Here is a 20982-nt window from a genome sequence, read left to right on the forward strand (position 1 = left end):
ATATATATATATATATATAATGTACGTATTGGTAAAATTGTGATCGCGAAAAGCAGACATTTATCTACACGGAGCAACGTACCGCGAGAACACCAGTGCTTCAGTTGCAGTTAACTGTAACTATCGCTTAAAGCTGGGCAGATCAGTTACCTGCATTAAGAAGCATCAATACAGCTATAAGGTAGCCGAATTACCCCATACAAACGGGGCATGCACTGGCACCTGTCCAGCGTAAGGCCCACCTTGTCCATCTCGTTTTTGTCTTTCGTCTTTGCTGGCACTGTAATCACGTGTCATGCCCGCGTCATTAGTGGTAATGGCGTTGCGCTACTGAGCACGAGGTCGCACGTTCGATCCCGACCGTGGCGGCTGCATTTCGTAAGGAACGGAATGCGAAAATGCTCATGCACCGTACATTGGTTGCGCGTTATAGAAAGCGCCAGGCAGTCAACAACAACAACAAAAAAAAGCTAATCCGTAGCCTCCCAATGCGCCGTGCCATTATCACTTATTAGCCATGTTTCGTGCTGATATAGCGACTATGAAGAAGCCTCGGGCCCAGGTTTCCGGTCGAGCACGATTTGGGCCATTGGCGCTGTACTGTCGACGGGAAAGCGCCATTTTGGTTTTATGTCTGCTGGTGTGTACGCCGCGTGGCCGCCGGGGGCGGCGCGACGCTAAGCCTACACTGTCCGCAGCTCACGTTGCACTGTGCCCCGCGTACGCGAACAGTGCCCGAGGAACGGGCTGCTCACGGCCTCGCCTCGGCATCTGTCTCACTATAGCATCCGAGGTGCCAGGGTGCTTTTGTCGGGTATATTTGCCCTCAGCCGTCTTGGCTGATGGAGGTTGAAGCCCACTTTGTCATGCGCACCGTTGAGAAAGGTGACGCTCATCCGAAGCGAACATCGCTCGCTGTACCCTCATGTATCTGAGCGGATTTCCCACGAGATTTCCCCGCGGGCCGCGACTTCCAGCCCTACGCCGCCGTCTTGGTTGTGTACTGCCTGGCCTCTCGCACAAGTCTGGAAATGAATCCCTTCATTGATCGAAGCACTGCAGTCGTGCCTGCGCAGTGCTGGTTAAGCCAACGAACCAACTGTGGTACTCCATCGTGCGCCTAGTGGAGTGGAGACGAGCGCCGTGTGTTTTTCCTAGCACGTTGGCTTATAGACTTTCCAAATAAACTTTTATTTGACGTCCACATGTGCAGCTGCCTACAGGCTAAATGTTCGAAGTTGTACAGCCGGTAATATATATAGGCACATGAGCCTGCTACTACCATCCACCAGCCTCCCTGCCTCTCCCTCTCTCACTTATCCTGCTACCGGCCAACTTAGAATACAGCCCATCATAACTTTAACAAAATTACACGCTGAATATCCGGCGGGAGTTACCTAAATAATGAGTAAGCGTTTGCTACTAATCACCTACTGTTTCGTCGTCCTACGCTGCTGTGTTTGGTGTGATTGCGAGAAATTCGGCAAGTTGGACGATGGTGCGTTTGCATAATGCCGCTGCTGCGTGAAACATGAGCACTGGCCTATGCGTGCTGTAGTACGTGACGTAATCGAACAGCGTCGCGTTTCGTAGACCTCGTACGCAGACTTCGTTGATGACGCAGCCTCCTCTTGATGCGAACCGTTATCAGCCGTGATTAACCGTACTCTGGCTGTGGCTGCACATGGCGCGAGCGCGCGCACCCCGTCTTGAAAGTGACGTGCGATAGCGGTAGAGTGCGCCAAGTGCTGATAGCTTCGGGTGCGCTGTGTTCTCGCCGCTTGTTTTGCGTTGAAGTGGGAAGCAGCACGAATGTCAATTCGCTCACTGCCGCGCACCATATCTTGAACGCGATCGTTTTACGCGACGTACGGGCGGACGGAGGGCTTTCTCGTTGAGTAGGCACAGAAATGCTTACGCATTTAGCAGAGGCCCTACACCCCTCTTCCTTTAATTAAAGGAGAAGTATGAAAGCTAAGAAACGACAAGGAAGTTAACCAGAGGATATCTCTGGTTGGCTACCCTTATTTGGCATGGATAAATGTGTACGAAAGACGAAAAAGGAACGGAAGAATAAATAACACAAAACTGCCTGTGTGGGCACTGTCACACAACCTGTAAACCGCGTGGCCATACTCAGTGTTAATATACCACTGGGAGAGAGAGAGAGAGAGAGAGCAAGCGATAAATGAAAGGTAGGGAGGTTAACCAGGGCTGAGCCCGGTTGGCTACCCTACACTGGGGAAAGGGAAAAGGGGACAGAAAGATTAAAAAAGAGAACGCCCACTTGGGATATCATTCGGTCACTCAGACCGGATCACAGACGGTGACTCGATCTGGTAGCTTTCAAATATCGCAGCAGCGCTTTTGTGGCTTTTTGTGGCTGCAGTATGCGAGGCCATGGTCCCAAAACCTTGTTCATGTTGAACGGTTTCCTATCGTACTGATTGAGAGCTGTCCAGAGATCTAGTCTTTCATTTTCAAAAGATGGGCCGTAGCACAGTAGATGTTCTGTAGTTTCCTCGACACCGCAGGCATTGCACTCGGCGCTATCAGCCATTCCAATAAAAAAACGTATATGCATTGGTGTGTGCATTGCTGCAGTCATATGGGACCGCTGTAGTTCGACTTGTTAGCCATTTAGAAGATCTCGACTGCTGCAAGTTGGATGACTTCCCGTAGCATGCGAGGGCTTTCTCTCCGGCTGCCCATTCCTGAAGTTCACCCGCTACGTGACGTCAATAGTCAAACGGATGTACGCGAGTAGCGCTGGCTACCACTCTCTGGGTCAGATTTTGTGCATATACGTGCACAAAATGAGCAACTGCTGGCAGCTTCTGCAAAGCAATAGGTCTGCCTGCAGAAAGCGACACCCCTCATTCTCCTGCACCTCTTTCCATTTCCCACCTAGGAATGTAGACGTGGAAACAGCCGTCGATGTAGCCCAACTACACGTAGATGCTCTGCACCTTATGCGTGCAGAGCATCGCGCGCTTAGTATGGAGGATGCGGGTTCGTTTCCCGCCGGTGAGTTTTTCTTTTCTTCACTTCCATTTTCCTTTTTCTTATCATTGCTACATTTCAATTAAAGCACCAACTTATTTCCCCTGTACTTTCCTTGGCTTCATTACATGCTCACTTCATTCGGTTTTGACAGTGCTATTCAAGTGTTATGTCATAGTCAGTTTGTATGTCGGACTGTGGCTATATCACACTTAAAGAACCACGTGAAAGGCCGCTGTTCTTACAAGTTAGTAGCATTGTGTGGAATGGTCGATGGCAGCGACCGCAGTCCCGTGTTCTCGCAAAAGAAGCTCGTCCCATTGGAGCAGCGGCAGCCAGGGTGGACCCAATCTGGAATGGAAGAACGAACAAAGAAAAAAAAAGCCATGTTCTCAAAAGAAATGTATTGACGCTGATACTGCTGAGCAAATATGCAGTCTGGAAGGTATGATTTTTTTTTTCGAGAAAACTCCTAAAGTAGAATACGAAATGCCTAAAGAAAGTATGAACTATTTATGGCACACAGAAACACGCCTACCAAATCATCGTGCTATATTTATGACTCCGAATGTAGCAAATTTTCATAGCTAAGCATTAATAAACATGTTACTGCACGTTACATATCCTGCTGTCCGTCTCTAATGGAAGCGATGCACTGTAATTTGTTTTATCTTGTTTGTTTAAGTGTGGGCATTAATATGAAATACGGGTAGCTCACATCGCAATGGGGTTTTTTGACACCGATGCCAACTAAATAGTACAGGTGTACGAGGGAGCTTGATATCCTATGTAGTCGTTTCATAGACGTTTATAAGTGTTCTTTTCGCATCGATAACCTGCTGTACTAATATCTTGGCAACGCTCCTTATAATTCCCATACTGGACCTCGATGCCTACAGAATAATGCTATACGCTTACAAAATATTTGGACGACACTCCCATCCCAGCCCTAAGCGCAGAAATATTTTTTTTTCAGGTGACATTTCAGTTCACCACACAATGACATTGAAGACATCGCAGTTCGGTTGTTTGCAAGTGAAGCCAATTATAGACCACAGAAATAGTAGGGAACGTGTGAATTCTCTGAAGTCAGACGGGGGACATTAACGAGGGTTCTTTTCTGATCAATTGTTTGCAGTGTCAATCTCCGGCTAATGCTCCGTATAATGTCCGATCTCGGCCTCTACGCTTACACCGTAATATTAAGCTTGCGTATACCATGTATGGTGTACGAGAACAGATTAGCCTGTTTCTATAAGAAATAAAGTAAGGCGCAACCACTCATTTCTTTATGGCATTGTCGAACCGTTGCCTCATCACACTCCCTATAAAACACATAAACTTAACACTGTCTTACCACGGTGCAGAGCAAATTGCGGCCATTGCAGAATTGCACGAGCCAAGCCAAAGGCAGGCTTACGGTGTCGACAGTGCAGAATCAGGCGAACCTGAACCCCGAAAGTAGGGCTAAAGGGCTAATTCATCATTATCAGTAGGCAAAATGGCGAACACAAATAGCAACAATCTGAAAATCTGGCAGTGGAACTGCGGAAGTTTCCGAAGGCGCAAGGCCCCATTGGGACAGCTTATCAGGTCTATTGCGGACAAGCGGCAAGTTATATTGTTACAGGAAACGCTATGTACAGCAGAAATTTCACTCTCGGGGTACCGCACGATAGCATACAGGAGAGAAAAGGGCATAGATATCGCTACTTTAATCATAAAGAACATCTCGTTCGTTGAGCACGAGGTCCGCGCGTACAAAGCGGGCCTCGAGGCCCAGTTAATAGAGATCGTACCCAACAGAACAATCAGTTCTAACATTTTCATTCTCAACGTGTACAGCGCACCATCGGACAGGAAAAGAGACTTCAAAACATTACTAGGCACCATGCCTAGGGCGGCGAGAAGCGCGCCTCTCGTTGTCGAAGGTGATTTTAACGCACCCAATACGGAATAGGGGTACGGTTACAAAAGTGCAAAAGGAACGAACTTGGCCTTCAACGCTGCAGAGCTCGGCTTAATACTCGTCACAGACCCAAGGCTCCCCACCAGATCCGGTAATTCGGTCAGTCGAGATACGACCCCCGATCTCACCATCCTCCGAGGTATCGAAGGCGCGTGGGACAACCTCCAGGAGGGGCTAGGCAGTGACTATTACATACTTGAAATTCTGTTGTGTGTCAAACCCAGACTACCCGCGAGATATGAGTATGTGGACTGGGACCTTTTTCGAAAAATCAGAAATGACACAGTCCCGCCAGACGAGACGTATGCAGATCTGCTAGAGAATCTGAACTTGGCAGTTAAAGGAGCAACCAAAGAAATCATTACGGATCTTGAATGTCCTAAAATGGGCTCGAGACTCGCTCACCTTCTGGATGCCAAACTTGCCCTTTCAGCCAGGTGGAAGACCCAAAAGCTCAATCGTAGACTAAGATCCAAAATCGCGCTTCTTAACAAGGAGATTGAAACCTATTCGCCCGGTAGCAATGGGATGAGACATCTACCGAAACGGACGGGTGCATGCGAAAAGGTAGCAAGTGGAGCTTATTGAAAAATCTCCTCAACGATAAACAGTCTAAGGACACCCTTAACCTGGCAACGGATAGGCTCATTAAGAAGCAAATTGCAATCAGTCTCACCGACATAGCCAACAACTTAGCTCATACTTATCTCCCCCTCGCTAGAGACGCGGATCGCCCGGTAGAGCGTGTGAACTACATGGGACTCGCGGCACCTAATCTAGACGAACCGTTCACCGTGTCAGAGATCAGACACGTTCTCTTCAATCTAAACGGCAGGTCAGCCCCGGGACCTGATGGAATCATGAACAAACTCCTTAGGAACCTAGATGATAGGGCAATCGAGATAGTCACGGCCAAAATAAATGAGGTATGGAAAAGTGGGCAGGTCCCGATAGAATGGCGTACCGCAAAAGTGGTACTCTTACCCAAACCAGGAAAACCCCCGCATATATATAATCTGCGGCCTATTTCCCTTACATTATGCATCGCCAAGATTGCGGACCACGCGATACATAACAGGATAACTGAACATATTGAAAACAAGGAGCTCTTTAGACACAACCTAATTGGCTTTAGACAGCCGTTGTCCACACAGGACGCTATGCTTTTGCTGAAGAAAGCAATCTTTGGTAACTCTACTCGCGACGTGAGAGGGATCCTCGCACTGGACCTCTCCAAGGCCTTCGACAGGGTCGCGCATAAACACATACTGACGGACATTTCGTCTCTCAACCTGGGTCAGCGGTTTCATGATTACACCAGATCTTTCGTCGCGGATCGCAATGCACACCTCCGATTAGGCATGGTCACAGGAGGACCCTACGAACTAGGCCCCTGCGGCACCCCGTAGGGCTCGGTCCTGCCCCCACTATTATTTAATATAGCCATGCACAGCGCTCCACTCGCCTCGCTGCAATCCCAAACGTTGGTCAGGCCATTTATGCGGATGATATCACAATCTGGGCGCCGGGCGGATCGCTAGCTATGCTCGAACACTCGTTACAAAGCGCGTTGGAGGCTACTGAAGACTTTCTTTCAAACACGGGCCTTGAACTCTCCCCCGCTAAATCAGAGCTATTGTTATACCGCCAGTCCAGACAGGGGGTCAGAAACCTTGCGCCTCTGGAAACTCTGCCGGTAGAAATTCGAGCTAAAAATGGGCATCCCATACCGAGGATGGACTCCGTCAAAATTCTAGGTCTCCTCATTGATGCCAAGGGCTGTAACTCAACGGCCCTCAACAGGCTCACTGGACAGGCTAGTAATGTCCTAAGACTTGTAGCCCGCGTCTCAAATCGAAGAGGTGGTCTCAAAGAGGACAATTTGCTCAGAGCTTATCAAGCATTCTTCCTCAGTCATGTTATCTACATCGCGCCATACCTTAATTGGGGTAAAGCGGAAAAGGCCAAGCTGGACTCCCTAATAAGAACCGGCCTCAAACGCGTGCTCGGTCTTCCGCAGTCCACAAGCGCTGAGAAGCTGCTGGAGGTAGGACTCCATAACACCATCGATGAGCTAATAGCTCACACAGCGGGTCAAATAATGAGACTTTCATCCACTAAGCCAGGGATCAAGATTTTAGAAGAAGCGGGAATCCAACCAAGACATGAGCCGGCGACCAAAGTTAGCTTGACCCAGGAAACCAGAACTCGCATCAGGGTTGAGCCCGTTCCGCGAAACATCCGCCCAGTGCCTAACGAGGGTAGGAGATTAGCGAGAGCCAAGTCCATCCTTAAAAAATAAATCAGCAGAAACTAGATCCCCTCTGTGTCGATGCTGCCAGATATGACAGTGGGGATAAGTTCGCTGTCAAGGTGGTAGACGCGGCAGGCAACCTGGTCAATGCAGCCTCTGTTTATACGAAGTTTGCCCATGTGGCGGAGGAAGCGGCGATGGCTCTGGCGTTTCACAGCTCAAAAGTTCCCGCTATCATCTTCTCGGACTCGCGCACGGCGGTTAGATCCTTCTCGTCCGCTCTTGTATCTGAACAGGCGAACAGTATTTTGCTTAAAGCACTTCAAAGGACTAGGGAGAGCAGCGAAGGAGGATACCACATCTCGTGGTTCCCAGCCCGTCTAGATAGCTCAGTCAACCCGCTTGGATGTAATCCTAATGAGCAGGCCCGCCGGAGAGCGCGTTATTTCACGTACCGCGCTGTCGCGGGTAGCCAGGCTTATAACGAGGTCAACGCCCACAAAGATCTATTACGTACTTTCCATGAAATTGTTTCCCATTATCGACTGAGCAGGAGGACATTTCCACCCCCTCACCCTAAATTGAACAAACTTCACGTTCAGACTTCTGCAAACCCGTTCGTATCCCACTCCTCGGTCTCTTAACAGGATACATCCTGCCCACTCACAGTCGTGCCCCACATGTGGTCATGACTCATGCTGTTTTGAACAAATGCTCTGGCTGTGCCCAGCCCTTAACGCCTCTCCACCCATCACGAAAGAACACTGGCAGGAATCTTTCAAGAGCAGCAATCTCCACATGCAACTCCAGGCTTTCCAGAGGGCCCACGACATTGCGGCGGAACTTCATCTTTCGGTCCCATCGTGGGTGGCGCCACCGACTTGATCATCGGGAGCCTTCGGTTTTAGCCCCCCAAGATCTCAGTCTCTCAGGACTCAAATAAAGTTCTTGTCATGTCATGTCATGCTCCGCGAACTGGGATTTCTGTAGTTTTTTTCGTGGTTTCTTTCTTTGTGTGTGTGTGTGTGTGCGTTTCTCTGCCTTATATGCCAAAACTGCAGTGCATGATACTGTATGCCTGCGCTAAGATGAACGAATTTATTTGGCTGTATTCATGTTGTCCCACATATTGCGAGAAGCTACAAGCCAGTTTTGAAGGCTAGGTTATGTTAGGGTAACTTCTTCACGCTGTGCTACGTGTTAAGGAGCCGCTCTTAGCACACGAAATTTAGACAGTGGTTTCCTGTAGAGCTGAAATGGCAAATATTTGTCCTTTATTAAGCCACTTTTCCTCTTTTTGTAATTCTTCTTACCTAAAATTTTGTGATAGTGAGTCCTTTCTCTCACCAACCTGACAATCTCTTGTAGGTCATTAAGTTTCATAGTCAAATTGTAGTGAGCAGCAAAGGTGCAGTCAGTTCCAAAGACTGCGTGTCTTTCTCAACCTCGTTACACTTGTAGCACGCTCTCTTAGCGTTGAGCTGGCGAATGTTGAGGCACCTGCCTGGAACTAGTACAGCCACGTGGTTGATGGAGCAGAGGAATTGACAGCTGCACGAGCCAATAACAACGTCGTCTCCGGAACAAGCGACTCTTAATTGAGCGCATCTCGTTAGCAGGTTTCGTGTTCGCTCGCGGCCCAGACCGGTGGCAAAGAGCTCAAACTTGGCGTGTTGCGGGAGGCGTCACGCGTCTAACGGCTACGGTTGGTGAATAATCATGCCCTGTCAGAATTACAAGAAACAGAGTGTTAGCGTGAGCGAAGCGACGTGCCATACTTGGTTGGGCCCTCTCGCTGTTACCACAAAGCTGGTAGCAAGCACCATTTTTCTATGCCGACATTTTCACAAGGAGCTCGCCGTGCGGCCAAATTTATGCAACTGGATCGTAGTAATCGTCTGCTCTACCACGTAAAGGCAGCTGAACTAAGCTGACGTGCAAGGCTAACGAACGGGGCTACCGCAGAGTTAAATAAATAAAGGCGCAAAACGCATCTCTCTGGCCGAGAAATGTTTTCACAGGGAGGACATATAGGAACGGGTGGGGGAGGGGGAATAAAAGAAGAAAAAAACGTGCTGGAGAGGTTGAAAACAGGGAATCGCCGCACAAATGAGGCTTTTTCCTTTTGTGAGGGTCAGCGGTAATTAAGAATGAGGAGCGCTCAGAGATGGCTACAAACATAAGTGCGTCTTCTGTTGTGTCACGCTTTGGAGGTATGGTTTACTGTAACCGAGCCTATCTAAACTTCGTGTCAAGAGCCCATTCTTGGGAGTATAAGTATGACAACGGCTGGTACGAGTGCATCAGGGTTACGCGTGTGGGAAGAATACAAATGAACTTGCTCTGTAGGACAGAGATTGTCGTCAGAAGGCAGGGGGTGTGATAGCGTCAGGGGTGTGGTGGGTGCCCCTATGCGCTGTGAGAACTCGAATCGAAATGCTCTGATAACTGTACACGCCTTAAGCGTACAGAGTGAACTTTCACTGCACTGTTTCTGCAGTGTCTCGTCTGGGTGTTCGGTTCTGAACGGGAACAGACGTGACAAGATTGAGAGAAAAAAAGAAAAGATGGCTGATAGAGTCAACTTAGAATGGCGTCCGCCGCGAGGAGACATGCATAGGCTACATAATCGAAGGCATGGATGCAACATCCAAGCAATACTTTTTTGGAGGAGGAGGAGCCAGACAGACAGACAGGCAGACAAGGAACTTCATTGATGGTCCCGAGAGGCTCCGATGCCCCCTTTTCAGGCAGGTGATGAAGCGGTGGGTTTGGATGCGAAGTCAAGTTTGGATACGATCCTGCCTGAAGCATTCGCAGTGTGATAGCTTGTAGTCTCTCTAGTTCATCGCGGGGGGGGGGGGAGACTAGATTCTTCTGCTAAGGCAGTAGTGCTTAGTTACCTCGTTAAAGGTGGAAAGAATGTCCCGGAACTCGACAAGCCTTGGTTGAACAAGATATCGACAACTTCATGTTGTACACGTACAGGGCTCAGTGGTAGGCATACGTGACTCGCAGCGCATGGCTTCCGGCGCTTTCTACGCCACCGCTTAAAGCTGGGCCCGTCGAGATGATTATTTGTCGTACATGATCAAGGCGAGAGCCTTCGTGGCGCATTGTGACTGCAGCTAGTCCCCTGCGGCTATCATCCTGACCTATCCGGCGGCGGGAGAAGTAGCTGTGGCCATGCAATCAGGGCATTGCATTTCAATCACCTGAGCACTTTCATATACTATTCCATAAGCTCATCCGATAGTATCCCAACAATCTTATGCCGCTATCCAAGTGATTGCCTTAGCTCAATATGACGTGATGTAAAAGCAGCCATCAACATGTTTTTTGCCATGTCCTTATGGCAAAATAAATATTTTTCTCGTGATTCGAAAATTGCAAAATGTACGGTGCGAAAGGTGCGACATCCTGTACTACGCGTTCTCCCACTTTTCTGACCGATTGTTTTTTTTTAATGTTTTGTTTTATTTTTATTTTTTCATAACATGGAGTTCCAATGCTTCTAAGTCGTCGTACCTTCGACGATTCCTTCGCGAGTCATCAGAACTAGAAAAAAATCACGCCGCTAACTCAACCCATTAGTATCCGCTGCTCCAGCCACACAGTACTGCAGCTCGCCGTAATGGTACGTCATTTAGACGTCGTTGAATGCGTGTAGTGTGGCCACATTAATCGTTCTTTTTTTAAGTTCACGTCCAACAAAATGCTGGCACTGAGCGCGTGGTTTCAGTACAGTGCTGCTTACAGTGAGCCGGGTCATATGCCTGGCTGTGCTGTACATTGATAATAAATGTAATTTGCCTTTTGTTAGTATTGTCGTTTACTATTACGTGGATCAGCTTGCATTCGAGGACAGATTTTTGTCTCTGACCTTTATAATTTGGGAGGACGAACTAGATTCTAGGCCGGCCTAGATTTGCGTTAATACGGTACCCATTTTACCCAGTGACGGCGTGCGGCGTCTAAAAAAATCAGATACCGAAAATAGTTAGCTGTCTCGTTTTCGCAACCGTTTCCTTGTCCTCGTGCTTCCCAGATGGCGCTCCCACTGACGTTGTCAGAAAAGCGACTACAACAGAGAATAGCGCTACTATGGACTAATTTTTCGCAGCAACGTCTCGTTGATGACTTCGGCTTATGTTCTGTATGGTGCTCTCAATTTGTCACGTCACAAGTCTAATATGCGTAAAATGTTCTCGTCGACAAATTTCGGGGGCGAAGAAATTAGTATTTCTCATTCATTATTCAACACATGCTAATAATAGCAGTAATATGCCTGAACTAATATTCACTCGTTAGTATACCTTTATGACGCCATCGAGGTCATCTTGAAATATCTGATACAATTGTTTACAGAGCTACCGATCATGGTCGTAAATGGCGCAAAATTGCCATAACTGAGATCAGTTACTCAGGCTGGTGCAGCCGTGCAGCTAGGGCACTAGGTTCATGCAGGCAAATTACAACATAATGAAAAAGACAATGTTATCGCAAAGTCAACACTATGTGTGCAGCAAAGTACGTGAGAACACATAAGCCTCCCTCGGTTGGCCGCAGGTATTTATCTGTCTGTATATTGTGAATACAAACATAAGGTCTTCCTTCTTTTACACTGCATGCAACATTGATATTGATATCGCAATATACAAGGTAGTGCGCGAAAATATGTAAAAGATACATCTCCTATAGTGGACCCACCAAGGCGGTGCTGTGGGCACGATTTCTGCGTAGAACAAACTAGTGATGTACGCAAAGCACTTCCCTGTTTAGTAAATACACCTGTGGGCGTTCGCAGCAGTGCAATGGTTGTGAAAAATGGCGCTTCATGAGATACTAGTCTAGATAGCTGCGGACATTACTGCCTTATACTGTATAGAAACACTTTAAATCATGGCTACAGATTAGGAAAAAAGCTTTGCTATAACTTGCATTCGCAGACTGTTCTGACCATTGTCTTCTCGCTAACTGTTCGTGCTAACCTAGGCTTTCTTTACGGCAAAAGTAAATAGCCTGAAAGATCTCTTCCGTCGTTCCTTCTAATATATTTTTATGTTGCGTCTATGAACGTACTACGAACGCACGCGCATAATACATACATACATAGATACATGAATACATGCATACATGCATACATACATGCACACACACACACACACACACACACACACACACACACACACACACACACACACACACACACACACACACACACACACACACACACACACACACACACACACACACACACACACACACACACACACACACACACACACACACACACACACACACACACACATACACACACACATACATACATACATACATACATACATACATACATACATACATACATACATACATACATACATACATACATACATACATACATACATACATACATACATACATACATACATACATACATACATACATACATACATACATACATACATACATACATACATACATACATACATACATACATCGTTTAGTAGGTTTAGTAGCTCCATCGTTTAGTAGGTTCAAAAGGGAAGGTAGCTTGTAGGACAAAGATTGTTCATCATAAGGAGTTCTAGGGGTGGGTACAGTCCACATTTCTTTGTGCCTGGTTGAACGAACACTTGTGTTTGCATTTAACTTAGCAACATCAAATATGCTATTGGTACCATACTTAACAAAAGCTTTATAACACATTTATGTATAACACATGTATGCAAGAGGCCCACATATGCACGCAAAGTGGCTCGAGCGACAATTTTGCGTGCATCTGCGGGCGTCTTTCACGCTCGAAAAAAAAAACCTTTATGTAGCACGTATTGTGCAACAGAAAGCTGTATCGGGAGATTTTCATGTCGCTCTACAATTTTTTCATTGACACTTTTCATCTAATCATAATATTTGATAAGCTGAGTAATTAATTAAGACTAATTATCTAATTATGCTGAATGAAAGAAATGAAGTTTGAGTATCTCCAAGCGACCGCAAACAACGTTACCTTGGTTCTGTCCAAGTGCGCGGCATTCGCATATTTTAAAGCTCTGGCTAATGTTAAACAGGGACACCACGTATAATAACGGCGAAGTGGCTGGACAAGATGGTTACTGGCATTAGGAAACATACTTTCAGCGCCAAGAAAGAGGAAAAAAAACAGAAATACACATACACAGGTAGGGCGCCGGTATTTCTGGTAGATCGCTACCACTTTTAGCCTTTCATGAAACTAATCACTTGTGTAGTAAAAGCGGCTGATGTCCAGCACCCGTCCTGTGGATTTCCTCTAAACGTTTGTTACCCTTCGTTACGTCTTTCTTGGTACGGTAGCTGTGCTTGACAATGGAAGGAGTTCGATTCTCACAGCTGACAGTCATGGTGGCCGAGGATCTGTTTTTCTTCGTGGTATATAGCTACAGGGACGGGCTTATGAGGCAAACAATGTGGTTTTTGAAACTGCTGTCGCAGCAAAAAAGAAACAGAAACTTGTAACAATTTCGGGCGAAAGCCAAGCATTGGAAGTGATAAGCATATTTAGCGCCGTGATTGAGTTCCTCGCATGGTGTTCTAGCCAAGCGCATTAGGCAACAGGGCGCGACTCAATACGCGAGGCAACTGCTGTTGTGCAGCGCACACAGCGTCACGTCAGATTCCAGGTGTTCCACGATAAGGAACACCGGCAGTGGCGTTACAGGCATCGAACTTCTATGGTGCCGGAGATGAGGGCGACCCTTCTGCGCAAATGCAATTTGTCAGTTCAGTACCGAACTATAGGGAGTGTACCGTGTATCGCCCTCGAAAAAAGCGGGGTCCACCATGATCGATCTATGAGGTTTATTTATGAAGCTTTCGGATCGACATTTGTGAATGGTGCCAATGAATTGCTAACAGTATGAAATAGACCGTGCAGTTGCCTTAGCTGGTGCTCCTTTCACGTTTAGTCTACCACGAGCCAAAGGATCGCTTAACATGCAGAAAGAGACAGACGAGGGCTAACCGGAACGACTTTTTATCCTCCCTGAAACAAATCCAAAATGTATAGTAACCGCCGCGCAAGCTTGACGGGTTTTCTTTTCGAGCTTTATTCCTCATAAAAAGATTCGCAATAGCAGGCACATAAGCATCAAACCAGCGATTCACTTCATTAGCGCACTCCAGAATGACACAGCAAGATAGAGCCGCCAGGAACGTTTGCGCTGCGTTTCCGTTTAATGAAATGATCACCCCTGATGCTTTAAGTCGCTGCGGTATTCTAGCCGTTGTCTGACATCCGCAATGCCTGAAGTCATGGTTCGCATCTGAAAGCAGTGACATGTACACCTGTAAGCTTACTATCTTTATTCCTTTAATAACTGGACGTACCACAGCGCGGTCGCTCCTGTGGCACCTCCTCTGTGCAACATAACTTTTGCCGCATGCCGAGAATATCGCGAAGAGACCAGTATTTTGACACTGTTATGCCTTTCTCAGTTCAGAACCCCTTGCTTTTTTACAACAGACCTTCTGCTCTCTAAAACAGTCTTTCATTGAGATTCATTTAGTATAATGTAAAATATTGTACCGTCCGGCTACGTTAATTCTTGGCTATCGACCGGAGTTGGCGCTAAAAAAAAATGAAATCTTAGTCTATTATTGCCGGTGAGCTGTGATTTTTTTCTTCATTGCGTACATTTTGTACGTCCTCATATTTACCTCGCCAGAGTTTCAGCGGTTGTTTATTAGTATACACACCGCAGAAACACCTAGAAAATTTCAGTTACAAGTGCTTCGACGAAGTAACTGCGTCCTCATTTACTTCTGAGCGGACACAGAAACACGCTGTACAAAACGTGCTGAATGGCTTGTGCGACAATCTCGCGCACCATGCGCGAATAGCCCACATCGGCGAATTTTCTCGCACAGCTACGAGTCCCCGGCGTTCCGAACTGGCTTATAACAGGAAAATACAGCAGTGACGGAAAGCTTCCCTTTGATTTCATTAACTGTTTAACGTAGTTATACGTATAGCGGCCTTGTTTGTAGAACCCACCTTGTCCTCCGATTGTCATCTTGCGTGCACCTATACAGAGTCGCATATGCCATTTCATTAAACCTTCCGAAATTAAACAGAACTGATTTACCAATAATTTCTGCCTGAGTCACTTTTAATGGAAACCACTGCTCTTTTTCCGACTTGAGTCCTTCGAATTGTGATGGAGTTTCCGTAGCATTTATGTATCTGTTCTGTATGTCGCGAATGAGTTCGCCGTCGGTTCCCGCGTGAGTGTTGGTGACCTTGTTGAGACTCTTGTCTCTGTGTAGGCTTGCTGCCCTCGGGGCCTAAGAAACATCGGATGATGTTCACGTTTTGCCCTGCCCGAGTTGACCCTCCATGCTGTCGCATGTGGACTCCCATTGCTATCGGGCTAAGCCGTTTGCGTGATCCTCACTCTCCCTGTCTGAGCGTGCTATTCGCCTCCGCAGGGCCCGATTCAACTTCTGGCACCTCCAATGTCTCTGTAGGCTTCTGCGCGCCTCCCACAGGCGGAGGAGTTTGCCGTCGGCGAATTCGAGCAATGCTACTTCGGGAATATCTCAAATAGCATGCTTTAGAGCATTGTGTGTATGTTGTGCCCATTTATCAATGTCATGTAATAATTTCTGCGCTAGCGAAGTCTGCCATTGTGTTGTGTGCCTGCGCCTGTCTGAATATGTCCCAATCCACCATCATCCATCACCTCCCCTTCACTTTTGTGGGTCCCGCGTATATTGTTGCGGCTACATTGAAGTGGGCGCTGCCGAGATCTTTTGTGTCTCCGCCCACTTCGGGTCCTGTGTATACTTTGTGAACGTAAGGTCGCGTGCGGTTTCCACGCTCACGTTGTTACCCATGAGTGTGGGTTGTTGAGTATCTGTAATGAGTGTCAGTCCCTCCTGCTGTGCGTCTATGCAGAGATTCCGCCCTTTGACGGTTACTCTGCGATAGCCACACGCGGAGTCAAGTGCGTTAAGGTCGCCAACTACCACCACCATGTTTCGCTTGGCTATGTTTAGGGCATTGCCAAACAGGGGCCCGAACCTACTTCTCTGTCTTACAGAGCTGTAGATATTTAGGTCAAAGGGGCTGCCATCGTTCTTGCGTGGCGATATGATTTCTAAGAGGACATGCTGTACGTTTGATAGCGCGGTTTCGTGCTGCATCACCGCCAGCTTTCTTTTGATTAGGGTTGCAACTAGTGCTGTCTCGTCAGAGGCTCCGTAGGATTCGTACCCCGATAATTTTGCCGGCCCTATATTCTCCTGCAGGAGCGACACAAGGCGCGACGGGAGGCGAGGCCGCGCCACATTGAGCGCAAATACCATGGCCTAGAGCGGGTGGCCTACGTAGAGGCCGCGGCAAGTAGAGAACGCAAATGGATGGCCGTTGTAGCGGTAGACCCGGATGTAGAACCTCTCGTGAGCTGAACTTCAAAAGCGGACAACCCCGAAGTCGCGGAGGAAACAGCAATATCATTAGTGGTGGCCTCCACCAAAGCCAGCATTATCATAAGTGACTCAAAGATCGCAGTTCATAATTTCGCGAAAGGACGCATCTCACAAGAGGCACTCAAAAATCTAAATAACAACACCGACCATCGCCGCGCGGCGATTCAAATTATTTGGGCGACCGCGCACTCTTTTCTCCACGGCAACGAGGCGGCTCACAACGTAGTTCGAGGACTTACTCACCGAGGAAGTGAGCCAGCCCAGCCGGGAACCAGAGGAGACCGCATGGTCTGCTACAAAGAAATCGCCGATTGCTATTTACTCGGAAGGGATCGGTAGCTACCAGCTCATACCGAGCTAACCAAGAAACAGGCGGTAGCTTGGCACCTCCTGCAAACAAGCATTTATTCTAACCCGGCGGCCTACAGCAGATTCTATCTTGGGCAACACAATGATCAATGCAAACTTTATCAGGGTAGGGCGGACCTGTTACATATTTTATGGGCATGCTCGCAGGCGGCTCCTTTCGAGGGTCGCAACATTCAAAATCGGCTGCAGCGGGCGACCCTGCTGCTCAGCTGAGACCAGCGAGACCAGGTCAGGGCCGTCCAGGTAGCCGAGGCAGCCGCTGAGATCCAGGGGATCTCGGTCATCTGATAGGTGAAGGGAGGCCGCGCCCCTCCGTGATTGCTGGCATGAAAAATTGTCTCGCTCGTTCTCTATCATTTATTTGGTCTAGCTCATTAATTAGTGGAAGATGTTTCTTCTTTTCTTTGTCGAATTCTCCACCTCTAATTTGCATCGCCTCAATTACAAAGGTTGTGCGACCGGATGCCTTGAATAAGCTCGTCCTCATCTTTCATCCCTGCATTTATTTTCTGTCATTTTAACGGTCGCTATATTTCAAGCGTTGCGCACCAAAAGCCACCTACGTACGGCACTTGACAGGTATGCCATGCGCTCATAGAGCCTAATCTGTCACTGAGCTCGTGAAATATTTACTTGATTGAACATGAAACTGTAAGATGTAAGCGAAACCAATTATACGCAAAAGCTTCGCCATTTTGTCGAGCCTTTCTATAATTGAAAATTTTGCGGCTATCGCGTAGAAGTAAGGAACGCCATCATCTTCCATGAGCTTGTATTGTGTAGTTCTCGCTTCTTTCCAGAGTTCTGAGCGCCGAGCTTATATAGACGGCTTAGATATCGCACGACGTCCTTGCACAGCCCCGTTACCGATCCGAATTACGTCGGTGCTTGGTTGAGGCATAGGAATGGTGGTTTTGTGTGCAGTGTGAAAACTTTTTCTGACCATCGGCATGAAACGAGAATGCATCACTATCGTTCCTGTACCGATTTTTCTGAAGTGCGTTAGCCGTTTATTTTTCACGTAGCTTTTGTGTTACTGTGTCATCGGAAGTTGGTCTTCACTTAAGATTTATCTTCATTTCTTTTCTACACTCATCGTTCGTTTCTGTTCCTTGAAGACATTGCCCTTAACTGAACTACACTGTTATTCCAGCATTGTATTCGACACCCAGCCGTATAAGAACAATGGATCCGGGAGCTGGTTTTTCCAGGCTTTCTGTCCGATACATCAATTAGCTCCAGTGCGCATTGCTTAAAGGGCGGCTTTTGAACAAGTGACCTGCAAGTCTGCTTGAGTGACGTCACAGCTGATAACGAGCGATTTTCTCGTTTCAGCACAAAGGAGCTGTGCCCGAAGCGCAGTTTCGTTCGAACCAGGTGTCAGTTTTTCGCTTCACTTGTCCTGCGTTCCTTGTTTTCCACTGACTTCGTGTGGCACCGTGCCCGCCAAAGCGCCACAGAATGACGATAACAGGACAGTTACAGGACACCTTCGAAATAAAAGAAACATTACAGGTGTAGGAGTGCAGCCCAGTTAGTGCAGCATTCCTATCAGTAGCGCTTTGTTGCCTGCCAGGTTGACAGAGAGAACGCACCACTAAGAGCCTTTTACGGCCTCGGAGAAAGAAAATATTCTTGCGGTAAGACAAATGTCGGACAGACTGGGCGTTGCGTAAATGAGCGTGCCTGGGAAGGTGAGCTTTCACTGAAAGGCAAAGATGGAGCATATTTGCCTAAGCATTGCAATTCACATCCGTGTGAGCCACGACTGGACAAGATACGGATTCTCGGAAAAAACAGGGTGACCATGGCACGTGAACTTTTAGGCGCGTTTCACATTAAGGAGCGAGGATCATCTTGTATTATAACGACACACCAGCTTCACTTTTTCATGCAGAAAGAAGGTTTTTGGATAGCCGGCTGTGATTAGGGTGTTGCGTGATTCAAGCTGCGTTGTATGTTGCGCATTGGCTTGCGTGTATAAATTGGATGGTGCACAATATAGAATTAACAGTCGAAAGTTGGCGTTCTCTCTGTCCCTTCCCGTCCTTCCTTGCTTGCGCCAAGTGACTATACTTGTGGTCTACTCAGCAATTAAAACAAGAACTGTTCTTTTACTGATGTCCGTGGTCTGCTCTAACTTCTGTTTTAAGCGCTGTTCCGACTAGCGAGTAAAAACGTTTGCCTTTGCGTTTTCATGCTTTGTGAATGTTTTAGCTTGAGCGTTCGTGTCGTGAATACGTAATAGGATGACGCAGCATCATGCAAAAAACTTACCGCATTTGCCAGACTTCTTCTCGCGGTCCTCGTCGGGCCGCTTCTGGAAGTAGTCCTCGATGAACTTCTTCAGGTTCTCGTCCCCTGCACAGGGGCGTAAATGAGGGGAACATGTGACGCGCACGCACGTGACTGCGTACAATTCACCGGCTTTAATGCTTTAATCCATCTTCCAGGCTTACGATGTGTTATAGTCAAAAGAGAGAACAAAATATCTTCATGTCGCAAGAGCTCGCGGTCGGCTCAGCGATACATAATGCGAGATGTCCAAGCAGCATATTTCGTCATGTGTTTTGTATTTCATGACCTCACGATAATACAACGTTTCGGACATTAATTTTGTCTCGCAGAATGAAAGGACGCACGCCAGGCTTGAGGCTTTTCATAAGCGCTTCGTGGCGGCATCGGTATTTTAAACTCGGTGTCGTTTACATTCCTCCCCCTATACTTGAATCCTGAGGCACAACGGCGCGTTCATTTCGGGCCGAAATGTTGTCGTCCACGGCTATTCGGCCACGGCGGCAGTAATTAGTGCCCTGAAAAAAAATTGAGAAGGTCAGACTGTCGCCGACAGTTGTTCCTTTACATGCAAGACCGGCCTCTGCAAAACGCTCCGCTGGGGCTCTTTCACGATACCGTATAGGCCAGGCTTCGTTGAATGCGATTCGATGCGTTTTGCAAGACAAGGAAGGACGTTGCAGGTATTAGCCCCTTGAGACGCGGTATCCACATGTGCGCACGCGTTTTGTTTCGATGCGGGAGTATATTTTTTTTTTCTTTGTTTGCCCACATTCTCGACGCGCTGCGGCAGCCCAGGGGTTATGGTGTTGCGCTGCCGTGATCAAGGTCGCAGGTTTGATCACGTCCACGGCGGCCGCGTGATGACGGGGGAGAAATGCAGAAAACGCTCGTGTGCCTCGATTTAGGTGCACGTTCAAGAATGCAAGCTGGTTAAAAATTAATCCGGAGACCCCCACTAAGCCGTGCCTCATAATCGGATTGCAGTTTTGGCGCGTAAAACCCACTTAGCTTTTTCAATCCTTTTAATTGTAATTAATATCAGTTTGTTAAAATTTACCATAACTATCGCTAACATGCTATCGAGAGCGGTAAAAAAAATCAGATCCTCTGAATTATACTGACATTGGTCATCGTACTTTTCCAAGAAAGGCATCTATAAACGCAGCGTTAATGAATAGTATACATCCAGAATATATGCACGAGTTCACATTTATATTGAGTTTCTAGAAGCGCACGTGCCTTATTCTGTATACGAAAATTTTGTAATTCATATAACGCTCAAATGAAACCACTTCTGAATCTAACTCTGAAGTATGGCACACCGATTCCTTGAAGCAGATTCAGAAACGTCTAGAATGCTTTAAGATTTCCATAGACTTCAGTAAAAGGTAAGCGAGGATAAGAAAAGACAGCAGATTTGATGCAAAGTTGCAGAATCGGAATTCAATTTTCAGCGAATCTATTTCGAGAACTTGCAATAAAAGGATCACCTTCCTGTAAATAAATCACTTACATTAAAACGTTGCTCGCATATGGCTGGCCTGTCTGAAACTGCCCGCGCGTTGTAATTTAAAGCACTTGCAATAGAATTTATTTACAAAGTCCTTAATTGATCCTC

General features: G+C 47.2%; 1 protein-coding gene across 2 annotated transcripts in view; it reads right to left on the reverse strand.

The window, feature by feature from the left end:
• LOC142585057 (uncharacterized) overlaps nucleotides 1-20982 on the reverse strand; it is a 210338-nt gene that overhangs the window by 83536 nt on the left and 105820 nt on the right. For both annotated transcript variants that reach the window (XM_075695516.1, XM_075695515.1), the window contains exons 4-5: nucleotides 19344-19427; nucleotides 3249-3354 (exon numbers count right to left, since the gene is read on the reverse strand). In XM_075695516.1, the coding sequence (XP_075551631.1) occupies nucleotides 3249-3354; nucleotides 19344-19427 (190 nt within the window). The remainder of the gene's footprint in view (nucleotides 1-3248; nucleotides 3355-19343; nucleotides 19428-20982) is intronic.

Source organism: Dermacentor variabilis, chromosome 6 (assembly GCF_050947875.1).
Source record: "Dermacentor variabilis isolate Ectoservices chromosome 6, ASM5094787v1, whole genome shotgun sequence".
NCBI classification, from domain to species: Eukaryota; Metazoa; Arthropoda; class Arachnida; order Ixodida; family Ixodidae; genus Dermacentor; species Dermacentor variabilis.